The sequence below is a fragment of the Ovis canadensis genome, chromosome 24 (genome assembly GCF_042477335.2).
Source record: "Ovis canadensis isolate MfBH-ARS-UI-01 breed Bighorn chromosome 24, ARS-UI_OviCan_v2, whole genome shotgun sequence".
Classification (NCBI taxonomy): Eukaryota; Metazoa; Chordata; class Mammalia; order Artiodactyla; family Bovidae; genus Ovis; species Ovis canadensis.
In genome coordinates, this window is record NC_091268.1 from 16,007,271 (window position 1) to 16,023,905 (window position 16,635).

The 16,635-nt window shown below is 62.1% G+C and overlaps 1 protein-coding gene across 5 annotated transcripts in view; it reads right to left on the minus strand.

Moving 5' to 3' along the window:
* The window catches only part of LMF1 (lipase maturation factor 1), a 51,682-nt gene that overhangs the window by 446 nt on the left and 34,601 nt on the right, over window positions 1–16,635 (minus strand). For 4 of the 5 annotated variants that reach the window (XM_069570454.1, XM_069570451.1, XM_069570453.1 and 1 more), the window contains 6 exons: window positions 14,405–14,470; window positions 11,670–11,837; window positions 1,701–1,884; window positions 1,123–1,279; window positions 793–976; window positions 83–195 (listed from right to left, as the gene is read on the minus strand). In XM_069570454.1, the coding sequence (XP_069426555.1) occupies window positions 83–195; window positions 793–976; window positions 1,123–1,279; window positions 1,701–1,884; window positions 11,670–11,837; window positions 14,405–14,470 (872 nt within the window). The remainder of the gene's footprint in view (window positions 1–82; window positions 196–792; window positions 977–1,122; window positions 1,280–1,700; window positions 1,885–11,669; window positions 11,838–14,404; window positions 14,471–16,635) is intronic. The other variant, XM_069570452.1, reaches the window with a different exon arrangement.

A 16,635-nucleotide genomic window follows, 5' to 3' on the forward strand; every position in this document is an offset into this window, starting at 1 on the left:
GGGCAGAGCTCTGCATTTAGGGGAGAAGCCCTGAGGGGCAGCCGAGGCTGCAGCGGGGGCCTGTCTGGCAGGGGCGTCTCACCTGGGGGGGTCCCGGCCCTCAAAGGGGTTGCGGGCCAGCAGGGACAGGGCCTGCGCGTCGTTGGCCAGGAGCTTGCCCGCCAGGTGGATGACCCACTCGTTGTGCTCGTAGGTCTGGGGGTGAGGAGAGGACGGGGCACTCAGGGTGCAGACAGCCGAGAGCCCCAGCGTGTGTGCACCCCGCCCCTCCCTCCTGATGGCTGACAGCCTTCAGGCTGCTGGCCTGGGAGCCCTGACTCAGCACGCGTGGTGGTCAGCTCTCCTGGGTGGGGCTTTCCTGGGGGCCTGTACCCCGCGGTGTTGGCCCTTCCTGTTCTTGCCGCCTGCTTGCTCTCCTGGGCGCCTCCCCCCCTCATCCTGTCCTCGGGGACCTGGGTGGAGCGGGGCCAGGCCTAGCTTCATCATTGGCAGGACCAGGGGTCTCAGACACGTGACTGAGCCTCCCGGAAGCTGTTGTCCTGGGCGGGGGTCACAGTCCTGCTGGTTTGCTCGGGTCTGAGCGAAGGCCCTGTGGATGCTGGCTGCCCTGCTGCTAGCCATGCCTGCCTTGTCTGCTCTGGGGGAAGCACTCTGAGAAGCTGTCAGGGAGGCCCGGCCCTGGGCACCCAGAGAGCCTTGGGGGGACCCTGGCAGGTTCCTGTGGGCCACGCCCCAGCATGGACTCCCTTGCCTCATCCTGTGTCTGCGGGGCCTCCCCACCAAGGGCTTTACCTGGAAAGCCGCGAACCACATAAGCCAGTCCAGGCGGTGGTGGTATGGCGAGATGAGGCAGGGGCGCCGCCTCAGGTCCCCAGGCTTGCACTTGAACTCGTAGTCCTCCCAGGTGGCATCGGGCGCGCTGGCGTTGGCGCTGGCCGTGCCTTGCAGGATGACCTCCGTGCGCTCCCTGGTGATGCTGGCGGGGACGGGGAGGGGCTGAGTCAGGGCTGAGCTTTCCCACCCGGAGCCCCGGCCTGAGCAGGCCACAGTAAGGCTGGGGGTGCAGGCAGGGGCTGGCCGCATATGTGCGTCTCCCCTGGGGTCTCAGTGGCCCTGAGGTACCTGCCGAAGGCCCCATATGTGTTGACGATCCGGAGGGGGTTGAAGGAGCTGTTCATGACCTGCCGGGGGCTCAGCAAGTTGAGGACCACAGGGATGCTGAGCCAGGCCACCAGAACGCCCAGTGCCAGGTTGACCATGCCCCGTGCCACGCGGCCTGCTGGGAGGGGGCACAGTGGGTGGGCTGCGGCCCCTTGGGCCCATGGAGACCAGGAGAGGTACAGCTGGTCCCTCGGGGAGTCCGGGAAGGGCTCCCACCACATGCAGCTGCCTTTCCCCTGAGCCTAGGATCCCTTCCAGGCTGATGTGGAAACACGGCTATTCCTCTCAGCCCCCCTCCAGCCCCCAAGCTGTCCCAAGACCTGGGCTGGAGCATCTGAGGTCACGGTGCCGGGGACCAGGGCATACCATCTATACCACACAGGCGAAAGTGACCCTGCCCAGGAGTGGAGACACTGCTCTGTCCCCCAGGCCACTGGGGTGGGCACGGGGCTGGGTGCCATAGCCTCAGGGGTTGACTGGCACCAGACACGGAGACCACCTAGGCTCCCCAGCCACACCCGCCTTCCAGTGTCACCTACCGCGTGTCCTCAGGGCCCCAGGCCCTCGGGCCTCCTCCTCCTGAATCTTCAGGACTTGGTCCTTGAGGCGGCCAGGCCCCGAGGGAAAGAGGCCGCCCAGGGTGGCGTCATCGAAGCAGGCGAGGCTGGGCACGATGGTCAGCCAGTTCAGGAAGCTCAGGTTCCCGCTGATGATGAGGACCACCTGCGGGGAGACAGGCTCCAGCCGCTGCACCTCACGAGCTGTGGTGACGGACGGGCCGGGGTCGCGCTCTTCCTGAAGCCTGTGCTGATCCCAGGGGCCCGGCCCCCGACCCCACCCAGGCCGCTTACCCTGCCTCCCTCAGACTGGCCCAGGGATGCCCATGTCCCAAACGACCTCAGAGGTGGGCTCTGCCCTGCGCCTCTGGTGAGAACCCTCCTGCCGACCCCGAGTCTGGCCTTTCCCCCGCGCGGAGGCTGCTGGGGTTCTCAGCTTCACAGCCGGGAAAGGACGAGTCTGTGTCTGTGGCAGCGTCACTATGACCGGTGAGCGGCAGGCCCAGCGTGGCCCCCTCGCCAGCCAGCCCCGGGGCCCTGCGGCGCGCCCCTCGCGGGGGTGGGGTCTGGAAGGGCTCCTGCTGCTCCCGGGCCAGGACTGGGGAGTGCGCTGGCACCTGCGCCGGCCCTGCTTTCACCACCGAGTGACCGGCACGAGGCCGGCCCTGGGCCCAGCCTTCCCCGGGACAGGGGGCCTGTGAGGTCGGCCTGTACCTGGATGCAACTTAGCCGGACCCTGTCTTCGTGACCCTCCCAGTGTTCTCTGCCGGGTGGCTGCCCGAGAGTCAGGGCACTGCCCCTCTTGAGAAGCCTCCATGGGCCTGGCTGGACCCAGTGAGTGTCGTCCCTGTGAGCCTGGATGACCAGGGTCCAGGAAGCCCACAGGTACTCAGTCCCCTGGGCTTGGCACTGACCAGACAATGTGTCAGAACTAAGGTCCCCCACGTGCGGGGCAGAAGGGGCTTCCGCTCCCTGGTCTGTCCACCGGTGTCGCCGCCGGCGTCCCGGGGCTGCCTCCCAGCCAGCAGCTCCACAGGGTCCCTTCTGGTGACCGCATGTCTGTCAGCTGTTCTGGAGACTGAAAGTGGCACGTTCTACTTAGTGCAGACCTGGCTGTCGAGGGTGTGGCCGGGAGGGGGGAGGAGTTGGCTGCAGGGTCATGCCTGCCCGTGTGCCCAGTAGGCACCTCTGAGCACAGGGCCCCAGGCCAACTGCGCACAGAGCCTCTGGTTCCCTACAGGAGCGACAGACACAGGGGAGGAGGCTCCAGGTGACTCAGCAGGGGGCTGGCTGGAGGCCAGGGAGGGTGAGGGTTGTACCCGGACACCCCAGCGCCTCGCCGAGTGCAGGTCCTGGCGGAGCCTGTCCTGTCAGCACGCAGACTGCCAGCTGCAGCCTTTTCATTATATGGTTTTCAAAGAGGTGACATTTTCCACTTTCAGGAAGTCCAAGTTACATTTTTAAAAAACTTTACAATTTTGCTTTTTGCATCCCATCTAAGAAATCTTTTCTTCATTCAGAGATACAAAGCTCTAAAAGCTTTCCAGGCCTGGCTATTATGTTTAGGTCTCGGATCTATTTCAAATTAGCTTTTTGGGGAAGGTGTGAGATAAGGGTCACACTGGCTCTTCTTTGGCCCAGGCTCTGCCCCTGGGGGTGGTGGGGCTCAGACCCGCAAGGAAGCAAGGGCTCTGGGATGACAGGGGTCTCAGCTGTGGGCGGTCCACGCAGGGGTGTCTACAGGGAGACACCGCCTCAAACACCATCTCAGAAAAGGGGAAACGACACCAGGAGCTGCAGGTCAGCAAAGCAGAAGGAAATGGGGATCCGTAGCACCGGCAAGGAGACAGACCCTCAGTGGCAAGAGACTCTCAGCGACAGCAGACCCGCGGTGACCACGGCGCGGTCGCCCTGGTGATGACAGGAGTGAGGGGGACTTCATCAAGGTCGCTGTCCAACCAGATGGTCCCATTTCTGCAGAGCAGTCAGACCCGGACCAGCCGACAGCACCCAAGTAGCAGAGTGGCCGAGTGCCCACCCAGGTCGCTTGCGTGCGTATCTGCTGCCCGTGGGCTCCTCTGCCTCATGGGTCAGGGCTGAGTGGAGTGTTGAGGGGGGAGGTAAGACCACAGGCCCAGGCCAGACCTGTGCGGCCAGGTGAGGCTCAGCTGATACGCACTCCTTGATTTGTCGTTAAAGCTGCGTCTCCATCCTGGTGACCAGGGAGAACATGTGGTCTCAGACGCCAGCCGGACCCAGGTCTAGTGGGGAGCTGGGTGTCTGCCAGTCAGTTTCATGGACCATGACGGGGTTTCGCAGAGCGTGATGTGAGATGCGGAGCCACAGCTCTCCCTGGATTACTTTGGGGTTTTTTGGCTGCGCTGCGCAGAGGGGGAGTCCTAGTCCCCCAACCGGCGATCGAACCCGTGCTCCTGCGGTGGAAGAGCGGAGTCCGAACCACTGGCCCACCAGGGAGAGCTCTCCCTGCATTACTCTGGAAGGCTAGTTTCCCTGCGTCTGAGCCTAAATATAGTCTCTGCGTTTCACTGTCCAGGATGTTAACTGACCCTGGTGCCCAAAGTGGCCCCCCGGCACCTGCCCTGGTCTGGTGGTCTCTCCCACAGCCACGCCCAGCCCCTTGAGGTCCCTGGGCCTCTGGTCTTGAGCTGGCAGGGCCGCTCAGGGCTGACGGGGCTTTGCCCTGGGGTTTGCTGAGACCACAGGATCCTGAGGGTCTGGGCTGGAGTTGCCGGCAGGCCTTCCACCACCACTGGGGCGGCAGGGATCGTGTGGCCCGGGCCCAGCTCCCCCTGGGCAGACCTCGTCTCCAGACCAGCAAGTCCTTAGATGCTCCTCGGGTCCCTCCTCTGTGTCAGCACGGGCTTAGGGGAGCTGTCCCTTAGCCCCTCCTGACAGCCCCGCCAGTGCATTGTGCTTGCGGGTGGGCTGGCAGCCGGGTGGGGCCCGTTCTCTCCACGGCTCAGCTGTGCAGTAAGGCCACTGGCACTGGAGATGGAGGGTGAGGACAGGCCGGTCCCCGGGGGCCTGCCATCCGGGTGCAGCTGTGGGGCCACGTGGGTGGCGAGCCCTCTGCTTACTGCCCAGTTCTCGGCTGCGACGGCTGCCAGAGCTGGGGAGAAGCCCCTGGCGCACCGCAGCCTCCATCACGAAGACACCTCTGGGTCTGGCCCTGGGGGCCCTGCTCGTGTCCCACAGCCCTTGAGAAGGTTCGGGGAACAACCGGCCCCATCCACCGCCACACTGCCCTCGAGCCTGGTGCCTGCTCGGGCCCCGCGGGCAGTGGACGGGTGGCGTGTGCTCAGAGCTCTGGGAGAAGCCACCAGCCCCACCACTCCTGCCACACTCAAACTGCCCCTGTCACGCTGCGGAGCAGGGGAGCTGGGGGCTTCCTGGAGCCGCCTGCCCACGTTCACCTCAGGTGGCCCAAGGGCGGACCTCCCGGGTGTGGCTGGTGCAGCCCGCACCCTCACTGAGCCATAGCCTTGCCTTCCGGCCACTTGGGCTCCTGAGACCCCAGAGGCGTCCAGAGAAACCCAGGCAGGATGCTGCCAGCCTGAAGGACCCCGAGCAGTGAGCAGCGTCTGTTCCTCTGCACCCTCGCATGTACACGCACCACGCTGAAGCCCAGACCGGCGAGCAGAAGGGACGATGCTCCGTGAGGACCGCGATCTGGGAGACTGCGTGGGGCTGTCTGCGATGTGGCGCAGGCGCAGGCGGCCCTCTGAGGGAGGTGATGTAGCAAGGCCGACAGCGCCCAGGCCGGCTCCCAGGCCAGAGCGAGCGGCGCTCTCGGGCCTGAGGCGGCCTGGGATGAGGGTGCCTGACGGTTCACTGGAGCGAGGCCTCAGCCCACACGTGTTCTGGCCATTTCCCATTTCCGAGGATGAGTCAAAAGTAAAACAGTGTTAAGCCTTTAGCCTGAAAAATGTCAAAAAGTTAGAAGAAAAGGAAAGAAAAATGAGGAAGGCAGCCCAGGGAGGCAGGACATCTGTCGACTGAGCTCGGAGCCCCTCAGTGGTCCCCACTCAGCTCTACGAACGAGAGGGAGGTGGGCGGCAGCAGGAACGTGGAGAAGGGTGATCAGGACGCAGGGTCTCTCCTGAGAGCCGAGCTGAGCACGAGGCCTGGCGGTGTCAGGACCCGCCACCCCTACCACGGACGAGGATCGAGAGCGAGGCCCAGGGACACCGGCATCGCCCCTGCTCCCCGCACACTTCCTCTGCCCTGCTGAGCCGGGTTTCCCAAGACCCCACCACTGCCGCCTCCACCCCAAGAAGCAGGGCTGCCCCTCGGGGCTGTCTGCCTTATGCTCAGAGGCCGCACAAGTGACTGCATTTGGAAAAACGAAGCGTCTGAGATGCCGGGAGCTGGAGGGGCTGGCTTGCCATGTGGGCACATGGCAGGGGGCTCAGGAGCCGAGAGCTGCGGTCCCGCCTCGGTTCCCTTGGCCACAGAGCTCGGAGGATGGGGACTCCTCTGTGAGGCCGGGGAAAGGGCTTGACCCACCCAGGGTGTGTCCTCACTGACCTTACTTGGGTCTGGAAGACCCCTGAGTCCTAGGAACTCATGTGGAGAGACACTGTGTGTCCAGGAAGTTCAGAAAGCGATTTGTAAGGGAATCAGCGGCTGTCAGGAGAGAATCCGCAACACTGGCATCCAGCACTGACCGAGAGGTTACAGACGGGAAGTGTTGAGTAGCCTGAAGGCACAGGCAGAAAAAAACCTGCCCAGGGCAGAGTCAGAAGCCAGAAACGGGCTGAAGCTGGTGGCTAAGACTGTGAAAACAGCTACTTTCAAAAATTAAGGGGCTTAAGATAGTCCTAAGTAAGAGAAATATGAAAATGCCAAAGAACTGGGTGGTAACTTGAGAGTAACAAGTAACATATGAAACAATTCACTGGATAGGCTTTTGACAAAACTGACGCTGTAAAAGGAGGAGTCAGTGACTGAGCCAGGACCACAGGAGCTCTGTGCAGTGAGGCACTGGGAGGAGCGGACCCGAGCAGGGCCTGGGGTACGCAGCCAACCAGCCTGGCAAACGAGTGACCTAAACCCCGGGAGGGGAGGGGCGCAGAGGAACACGAAGGGACATCTCAGTGAAAAGAACTACACACAGATCACTGAAGCCTAGGAAATCTCAAAACAGGATAAACTCGAAGAAAGCCACACCCAAGGCACACAATCAACAGGCTGAAAAACTGAAAAAGATCACAGAGGCTGCCAGAGGGGAGGAGTCATGGCCAGAGGGGTGGGGCTCAGGGCCCCCAGACTCCCCAGCAGAGACCCCAGAGGGCTGAAAGGAAGTCACTTGCCAGCAGCCTCTGCTAAGAAATGTTAGAAAACTACGGGACACAAAGGGAAAGTGGGCGGGCAGGACACGCATCCCAGCAGGCAGGGGTGGACACGGCAGCCTGCGGGCTGCTTAAATGAGGCAGTCGCGCAGCACGGTCGCGGCTGCTGGAGCTTTAACAGTGAGGAGAACTTGCCGTTGTGACGGGAAGACCCCACGTGCCCAGCAGGGTTCCCTGGGGGCCTTTCTTCCCCTCGTTTCTGTTCCAAGCCAGTTATTTTCCATTTGGAACGAGAGCCATTGGAGGGGCCCTGGGCGCCTCTGGACCTGAGGGCCACGGCCCAGCATGGGCGCGAGGCTTCAGCTGGCGTGGCTCCAGCAGCAGTGACGCTGCACACGCCCCCCCAGCTTTCGTCTGGGACCCCATCGTCTCACTGGTTGTAACCCAATCCCTCCTGGAGAGACAGACACCAGGCCACCCCTGGGGGACGACAGTCTCTCCCACCTGCTCATGGCAAACATGGCTGGTCTGACTGCGGCCGTTGGGGACCAAGGAAGCACCCTAGGGAGGGGTCGGGCAGCTCAGCACAGGTGGGGCTGGGACCCCTGGAGTCAGCTCAGGCCGTGTTTTCTGAGGGGGGACTTCTCCATCTTTGAAGCCCTGCCCCGCCAATGTGAGCCCTGGAGAGAGGCCATCGCCGTGCAGCCCTGGAGCTCCTAGCCAGAGCTGTGGGGGCCACAGGCCTGGGGCCATGCAGCCTTCCGGGGCCTGGGTCAGTGCGTCCACTCGGCACCTTGGCCTTGCTGGCTGGGGCTTTGAGTTCTGTGTTCTGAGGAGGCTTTGCTGGTCGGCCTCAGCCTTCTGCTCAGTGACCTCGGTGTCCCGGCTGCAGACTCAGCTGCAGGAGTGGTGTGGGGCCAGCGCCAGGGCGGTCCTTTCTCCTGACAGCTGTAGGAGGGCCAGGGCCATAAGCTGCCCCCATGACGGCCAGAGTCTGGCTAGCCTGCCCTGGGCGCGGTCCTCCAGCCACTGGCTCAGGCTCCCCAGCTCTGGAGCCCAGGAGATGAGGACGCTCCCTCCTTGGCACAGCCACCTGAGTGTCCATGACCGTCTGGATGTGGCAGGAGGGGCTCTTGTTGGGGGGCGAGGCAAGGCCCCGGGTGCTGGTCTACAGGCCACAACCAAGAACGCCCTGGCTGGCAAGTTCCTGAGGCCCCGAAGTTCCAGCTGCGTGAGGACTCGGCAGCCTAAGTCCATGTGTGGCCCTGACGACCACTGAGCAGTGCCTAGCTTTCCCACCCCAGTCCTGCCTCAGTGGGTCCCCTGGGCCCAGAGACACCCCTCCCTGTCACTCCACTCTGTGCCCAGCTGGGGGGCCTGACCCAGAGAATGAGGTTCACCAGAGCGTTTGGGGATGGAGGCCTATTTCTAACACGGCAGGGGGAGCCCCAAGGACTCAGGAGGCTGTCGCGGCACCCCTGTCCAGCACACGCTGGACATGACCCTGCGCCAGGGGCCAGTGGGAAGATGAGCTGTGAGGTGTGGCCTTGGGCCCAGGAGATGCCCCTCAAGGAGGGGGAGGGTGCTGGTAGGTGACATTCTGTGGCCAGAAGCCCCAGGCAGCTACACTGTTACCCCAGCTGTGGAGAGGTCACTCAGGCTGGTGGGGGCCGCTCTCTGTGCCCGAAGCTATAGTGATGTCCCCTGGGCTGTGGCTGATGTCATGGAGTTAAGAAAAAGCTGGACGTGGTGGGAGGTCGGGACGGGAGTCTGGGATGTGAGGTGTGTCTTTGTGTGGACCAGGAGCCATGGGCCTGGTGAGGGCCTGGTTCATGTCGGGACAGGAGGTCCCCCTGGGCCCACAGCAAAAGCTGACCACTGGCCCTGCAGGGTCTCTCCTTGGCAGAGCGTGGGGGTCCAAGGTGGGGGTGGTGCGCCTCCCCAAGTAGACAACAGGCCGTCTCTGGAGAACTCGCAGAACCTTCCGGAACAGCTGTGCAAACTGAGCGTGGGAGGAGGTGCGAGTGCTCACATCCTCAGCCCTTTCCCGGGGAACAAACGGAAACAAACAGAGCCAGGGACCCTCGGGGTCGCGGGCGTGGAGATGAGAGCAACGTGCAAACCCACAGCACCCAGTGGCATGCCTGCAGAGGGCCGTGTGCCCGGGAGGCAGCCTTGCAGAGTCGGGGGCCATTCATCCTCTCCACTCTGGACAGCTGAGGCCTGGCCCCAGGAGGGCAACAGAGCAGGCCTCAGAGCAGAGCCGCAGCCTGGGCCTGTCCTGGGCACCATGTGGATGGGGGAAGATGACGCTGGGACGTGCCTGGACAAGGCTCCCAGGGCCCTGGGGGACAGAAGGCGAGTGCATGGCTGGCCTTTGAGAGTGACGTCCAGGGCCACAAGTTGGCGTGATCTTTCAAGGTCCAGCTCTGGCTCTTCTCTGCCCAGTGTCCCTGTGCCACCACCGTCTACCACTGTCCACCCGGGCAGCAGACCCAGAGTTGGGTGGAGATCCAGCCGTGTGGCCTGGGAGCCACCTACCCCTGAGCCCCCAAGTCTGCATGGCCCCCACGGTAGAGGTGACAGCACCCTGGCCCAGGACACACTCAGCCAGGCCAGTCCAGTTAGAGGGTCCTCATCCTAAAATGCCACGAGACATCACATGCACTGGGAACCAACAAAGGCATTTTGAGGCTGCTGGGTCAAACTTCAACATAAATACCTTCCCAAACCCTATTTTCAAGTAGCTAAACCCTTCTACCTGCACCAGTAACCCAAGCTTCCTTCAATTATTTTTTTTTTTTGACATGGCCATTTGCTTTTCCTTACCACTTGCCAGAGCTGGGCTCAGATTTCTGGAGAGAAACTAGTCAGTGAAGCCTGAGGGATGCCAGGAGGGCCCCTGCCACGTTTACAGCCCTGTGAGGGTTCCAGTGGTCCCAGGCTGGTGAAAGCAGCTGAAGCAGCAATTCATTAATGCCCCCACAGCCTCAAAAGCAACTCATGGTCACCCTGGTGAGCATGCAGGCTGAGCAGACCAGGTTCCCGCAGAGGCTGTGCCCCAGGCGGGTCCTCCGAGTTGCCTCGGGAGCCGGACCCATGTTCTCCATCGGTAGGGCAAAGGGGAGCCAGCAGTTGGGCATCCTGTGCCAGGGGAGGACTGTCCAGCATGAGGCTGTGTCCATGCTGCCGGACCTCAAGGGTGCTTGAGCCTCTGCCTGAGCTGAAGTGTGTGCACGGCAGGGACGTGGAGGAGCACCCCTGGGCTCCTGGGGGTGTCCCTCCTCAGAGGCTGCTGGGAGTAAGGGTCACCGGCCAGCCAGGGTTTTGCCCTAGAGCCGAGTCCGGAATAAGCTGTGGTGCATCCAGACAGGGAAGTATCAGTCAGCAGCAGGAGATGAGCTCTCTACCCACAGAAGGACACAAGCAACCTCAGCTGCACATCACTAAGTAGAGACGCCAGTCTGCAAGGGCCAGTCTGTACTCTTAGCTTAGTTTTTCTGTAAATCTAAAATTGTTCTTAAAAAGTCGGTTGACTAAAAGCAAAGTAGAGCTTAAAATACTGGCAGCAAAAGCAGGTGGGTAGGGGAGACCGTGATGGCATACTGAAGCCACAGGACCAGCACGGAGGCAAGGACAGGGATTCAGCATGTGCCCGCCTGAAGAAACAGTATACTTGGTAATCAGGAGAGGGAAAGTAACGGAATGAGAAAAACCTCAGAGGAGAGCTCAACAAGGGAAAAGAGAAAACAAAGCTGTGGAAATAAATGCACCTGCTGAAGTACAGGAACTTTTCACTGGAAGAGCACAAGGCTGGTTGGAAAAGAATCTGCTCTGAGCACCATGAGTGACAACTCCCAAGGAAAGGACACAAATCCGGCCTGCAAAATAGGAGACTACCACAGCCTGTTCCTTGACCAGGACGTCTGAAAGCAGATAAAATGGACAAATTCCAAGGAAAATGTTTGCCATTAAAAAGCCTACAGAAAACAGAGACCCTTCATGTTTGGCAGCCAAAAAGGTTGTCAGTGGCCACACAGATCCCGCTCCGCCCACCACCCCCGGCCTGGGCCGAGTGGGGATGTTGGAGCAACAGTTCCATCTGGTCTTCGAGGGTGAGAGCGAGACCCAGAGCAGAGCCAGACACGGCCAGTGTGGACGGAAACCAGTGTGGACGGAAAAGCACCGACGAACCTCACTGACAGTGTGAAAAACCCAGACAAAACGGCAGCAAGTGTACCCAGCAACGTGCTGGCATATACACAGCACAACTGAGTTTGATTCATTCTAGGAAGGCAACTGACTGTGGCTGCATTTTTGCTAAACCTCACCCCCTCATGACTAAAAATACCCAAAACAAAAAACACAAAACTTCTAGTAAACAAGAAACAAGAGAACTTGGTAGAAGCAGCCATAGTAAGCAACCAACCAAGCCACAGGCTCCCACCTGGTGTTGGTCTCCTCCCGCCCCGGCGCCACGGAGCTCACGTCTGGGGCAGCTCGGCACACGGCCCCCACGCCGAGGAGCAGGAAGATGGGGGCACGGTCCTCGGGGCAACGGGGCCCCTGAGGGTCCACCCTCACAGGCGCGGCAGATGGGATGTGGGAGCTCAGGTTCTCCGTGGGCGTGGCTGCTCACCTGGAACAGGACCTGCAGGGCCCCGTGGACGATGCACATCCGCCGTCCGAGGAAGATGAAGAAGGGCACCACCAGCTCCAGGAAGTGGTTGCTGAGGGTCTCGAAGCGGTGGAACCACCACGGGGAGCGGTGCAGGAAGTAGGCCACAGGGTTGGGCACCGGTTGTGTCTGTGGGCAAGGGAGGCCCTGAGCTGTGCCTGGAGGCCCCTGGGGGACCCTCCCTCCACACCCTACCCTGTGCGCCCCCTGGCAGCCTGGCCGGAGAGGCACCCCGCCAACAGCTCACATGGCCGAGTTGGCACTCCTAGACTTCCCGTACTTCCGACGCCGACCCCTCAGGGACCCCCGAGGGCCCTGGTGACCAGGTGCTCAGAGGCAGGGGGGGCCCCTGTGGTCACAGCGCTGAGCCGCTCAGGCGCTGGCGAGCCCCCTGCGAAGGGACGGGGTGCGGGGAGGAGGCGGGGCGGTGGGAGCTCACGTGGAGTTCCTCTCGGAGGACATGCAGGCTCGGGGCACGGGGTCCCGGCCCCATGTGTGTGTTCCTGGGAATAGCCTCCACATGTGTGCGGGGTGGGCGGGCGCGGCAGGTCCCCAAGGCCCATGTGTTGACTCAGCCATGGCGCTGGCGCCCAGGGCCCAGCTGACGGGCCCTGTCCTCCCTGCACACGCAGCCGTCCACAGAGCGGCCAGCTGTGCCGACACCGTGTGGGGCTGGGGCAGCCGCTGTGGACATCCAGCTGTCCGTGAAGGGCACAGTGCCGGGCGGGACACCAGGCTTCTGCGGCCCCAGACCCGGTGGACCCACAGCCCCACTGCCTCAGAGTGTGCCTCCCCGTGTCTGTGCAGAGGGGGTCCGACAGGGGCACCGGGATCTGCTGTGCACTCCGCCTTCGAGGCCCTGTCCTGTGCACATGCACGGCCCACGCGTGCACGCACACAGACAGCACGGCTGCTGTCCGCCATCAGAGGAAGCAAGTGAGCGACAGTCACTCAGTTGGGTCCAACTCTCTGCAACTCCATGGGCTATAGAGTCCACGGAATTCTCCAGGCCGGAACACTGGAGTGGGGAGCCTTTCCCTTCTCCAGGGGACCTTCCCAACCCAGGGACTGAACCCAGGACCCCCACACTGCAGAGGGAAGGGCTGGGCCGGAGATAAACAGCGCTGGCGGTAGTGACTCCCCCGGGCGTGGCTTAGAGCCAGCGAAAGGACGCGCTCTCCTACAGCTGCCAACCGTGCGGCCTGTGCACCCGGCCCTGGGTGTGGCTGCGGCCTGAGCCTCTCCCTCCCCGCCGCGGGCGTGATTCCTCGCAGGTTAGCTGTGGGCGCTGAGACGCCCGGTGTGCGCTGGGCACAGGGAGACGCCGGTCGGAGTGCACCGGCCCGGGTGCCCTGGAGGGGACGGTGTCCCGCTGGACACAGGGAGGTCGGGGCTCCAAGTGCGACGCCCCGGGGAAGGGCTACCAACCCCCCGGGAGAGTGTCTTCCTGCTAACTTCTCAGCTGGACACGACTTCCAGCTTACAGAGAAGTAGTTGTTTCCTTGCTCGGTCATGTCCAACTCTGTGACCCCATGGGCTGCGGCCCGCCAGGCTCCTCTGTCCATGGGATTTCCCAGGCAAGGATACTGGAGTGTATGGCCATTTTCTCTTCCAGGGGCTCTTCCTGACCCAGGGATTAAACCTGCATCTCCTCCATCGGCTTCTTTACCGCTGAGCCACCAGGGAAGCCCACAGAGAAGTCACAAGAACAGTAAAGGAACTCGGATGCCCAGCTTCCCAGGTCTCCCCCTTCTTCCAGCCCCTTCCTCCTCGGGTCGTTTTCTGTGCCTCCGAACACTGAGCTGTGACGACCTCGTGTGGGTCTCGTAGGAGCCCAGCGGCCACGACGCTCTTCTGCTTGTTGCTGATGACGTCCTGGTCATGAGAGCAGCCGGGGCCTGAGACCCCCAGCTCCTGCCTCTCTAGGCCCCGTCTGGGCGCCAGGACCCCGACTCTGGGACCCCCAGCTCCTGCCTCTCTAGGCCCCTTCTGGGCACCGGGACCCTGACTCTGGGACCCCCAGCTCCTGCCTCTCTAGGCCCCTTCTGGGCGCCAGGACCCCGACTCTGGGACCCCCAGCTCCTGCCTCTCTAGGCCCCGTCTGGGCGCCAGGACCCCGACTCTGGGACCCTCAGCTCCTGCCTCTCTAGGCCCCTTCTGGGCACCAGGACCCTGACTCTGGGACCCCCAGCTCCTGCCTCTCTAGGCCCCTTCTGGGCGCCGGGACCCTCAGCTCCTGCCTCTCTAGCCCCCCTTCTGGGCACCAGGACCCCGACTCTGGAACCCTCAGCTCCTGCCTCTCTAGCCCCCCATCTGGGCGTCAGGACCCCGACTCTGGGACCCCCAGCTCCTGCCTCTAGCCCCCACTCTGGGCGCTGGGACCTCCCACCCCCTCGGAGGGAGCAGGCTGAAGCCGCCCTGGGGAAGGAAGACATCCCGCCTGACAGGTGGTGCCCAGACCGGGTGAGAAAGACAGGGCTGGTTTGAGGAGCTCAGGCAAAGGAGGCTGAGCCCACACCACTGAGGAGAAGGTTGTTCTGAGGCCAGATGCCCTCAGGTGAATCACGGAAAGGCCCCAGCGTGAGCCTGAGTGTGGTCAGCAGCAGCAGCAGCAGGGAGTTGGAGGGCCCGTCCTGAGGGGATGGTGGGCTCAGCCTGCGCCCACGCCGCCACCCACCCCTGGCCACCCTGCTCACCTCGTAGTGGAAGTCCATGCAGGTGAGGTCCCGCCAGCACCGGTCCCCTCGGATCTTGATCAGGCCCTGAAAGGATGGAGAGGACCGTGAGCCACCCCTGGACAGATATGCAGGGGTGATGCAGAAGGGAAACTGCAAACCGTGTTCCTGGAGGAAACACTCAGCGTCTCAGGAGTAACAGCAAATGCAGGAAGAAGAAACACTCTCCTTTTTACAACGTCAGTTCCTCCTGTGTTTCATTAAGACCCAGCTTTTAGACTCTGAGCATCATCACAGTAATGCAACTGTGCGGTTTTAGAAAAGGCAAATTCATAAAGCACGAGAACACAGCCTGACTTAGAAATGTCAAGGAGGATGGAGGGGGGACAATGTCCCACTGGGCCTTGGAGAGAGTATCCACCTGCCGCTGACGCGACGGGAAACACAGCATGCGGGAGACCTCGGGCTCAGGGACTCCTGTGCTGCCCAGTCCACCGGGCAACCCGCTGCAGAGAGGGGCTCCTGTGGGTGAGCTTCCCAGCAGCCCCGCCAGTTCCCCGCCAGGCAGTGGCCAGCATGCTGCTCTGCAGCGGCCACGAGGGCCGTCAGCTCCCGTGCCCGCCACTCATCCCGTTCACCGGCCCTTGGGAGTCACAGCTCCACCTGACCCCCACGTGGTCCGCAGCCATCTGTCCCCTGGCAGGAGTGAGGCTGTTGCTTGACACAGAGGTTCAGCCCTGTTGTCTGTCTCAATGGACGGCTGCCCTGGAAGGTGACAACTGCGTCACGAAGATAGCAGCCTGTATGGGAAGGACTCTGGGACAGTCGAGGGCTCTGAGCCAGGAGTGGACAGTGTGAGTCACCCGACCTGTGCTGGCCAGCAAGGCGGGATGCCTGCCCAGGAGATGAGATGTGCCCCACTCCAGCCTGGTCGGGAACATGGAGCCCGCAGGATGGGCCGAGGGCACAGCCAGCTCCTGGCCTGGGCCCCTGTGGGAGGCAGGGATGCCGTGGCACCCGGAACAGACATGAGAAACAGTGAAGCCCTGCAGCAGCCTCACTGGCGGCTTCCACGGTGAGGCCAAGTGGCTGCGTTCTGGCCGAGCTCACAGGCCAGGTGTGAGTGCTGTGCGGCCCAGCAGTGAGTTCCTATGTGTGTCCCGCGGAGGCCACAATAACCCAACTGTCCTGGGCGCCATCCTCACTGGTGGCTGTCTGGCAACCCCCCCCAGGGGCCTGGGAGCCTCGCAGTCAGGTGGAGCCACGCCCGAGGACCTGCTGGCTGTGTCTGCAGACTCTCGAGACAGGTCACTCTAGGGGGCAGGGTCGAGGCTCTGGAAACGGGGTTTGCTGAGATCACGGACACGCTGAGGAGACAGCTCCCAGCATGGACACCCTAGACTCGGCTGCATCTGCATAGAAGCAGCGCTGCAGACCCCAGCATCCTGTTGGCCAAACGCCCCGCTGGCTCCTGAGGACAACGTGCCAGTTCACACAACGCTCCCCGTGAGCACGGCTCCGCTCCCTACATCCCCCCGGAACCCGAGAGTGGCACTCTTTGGAGATTCACGCCAGGCAGAGAAGAAAAAAAAACAAAATAATTAAAATGTCATTCAAATTCTAAGCTGATATGAGACACTTAAAAATCTGAAACGTTCTTCTGGGAGCAGAGGATAATTATATTCCTCCCATCTATTGATTTCTCTCTACAATGCAGATGTCAGATTTTCCACGGATTTTTTTTTCTTCCAGAGTAAGTGTCAAAGGAACAAAGCCTTCTTTGAGCCTTTTTCAGCCCAAAATTAATTCCAAAAAAATGGCACAGACAGGCCAGTAAGACACCAAGTGACCTGCAGCTGTCCACTCAGCCCCTGCTCTCCTTGGGGAAAGGGCAAGTGCCAGGACCTGGGAACATTCTGGGGCAGCTGAGGGGGCCCAGGCCTCACCTCATGGGCAGTGGGCGGGGGCAGTGCCCAGGGGACACAGAGGGGCTTCTCTCTGAAGCTCACAGGTCCCTGAACTCGCTTCTGAAAATCTCCTTTTGGAAATGGGAGAAAGGCGGTTTTCACAGGCTTCTGGGGTTTGGGGAGGGGGCATGATGAGCCCTCCACCAGCATTATCCACAGTTTCCCTCCCTCCCTCCACTTTCAGCCCAGAGGGTCCCCCACGGCTGACACAGTGACCCCCACCCGCGTGCTGCCTTGGTGAGCTCAAGGGGCAGGTTTCTGTTTGACCCCACCTGGGATTCTGAA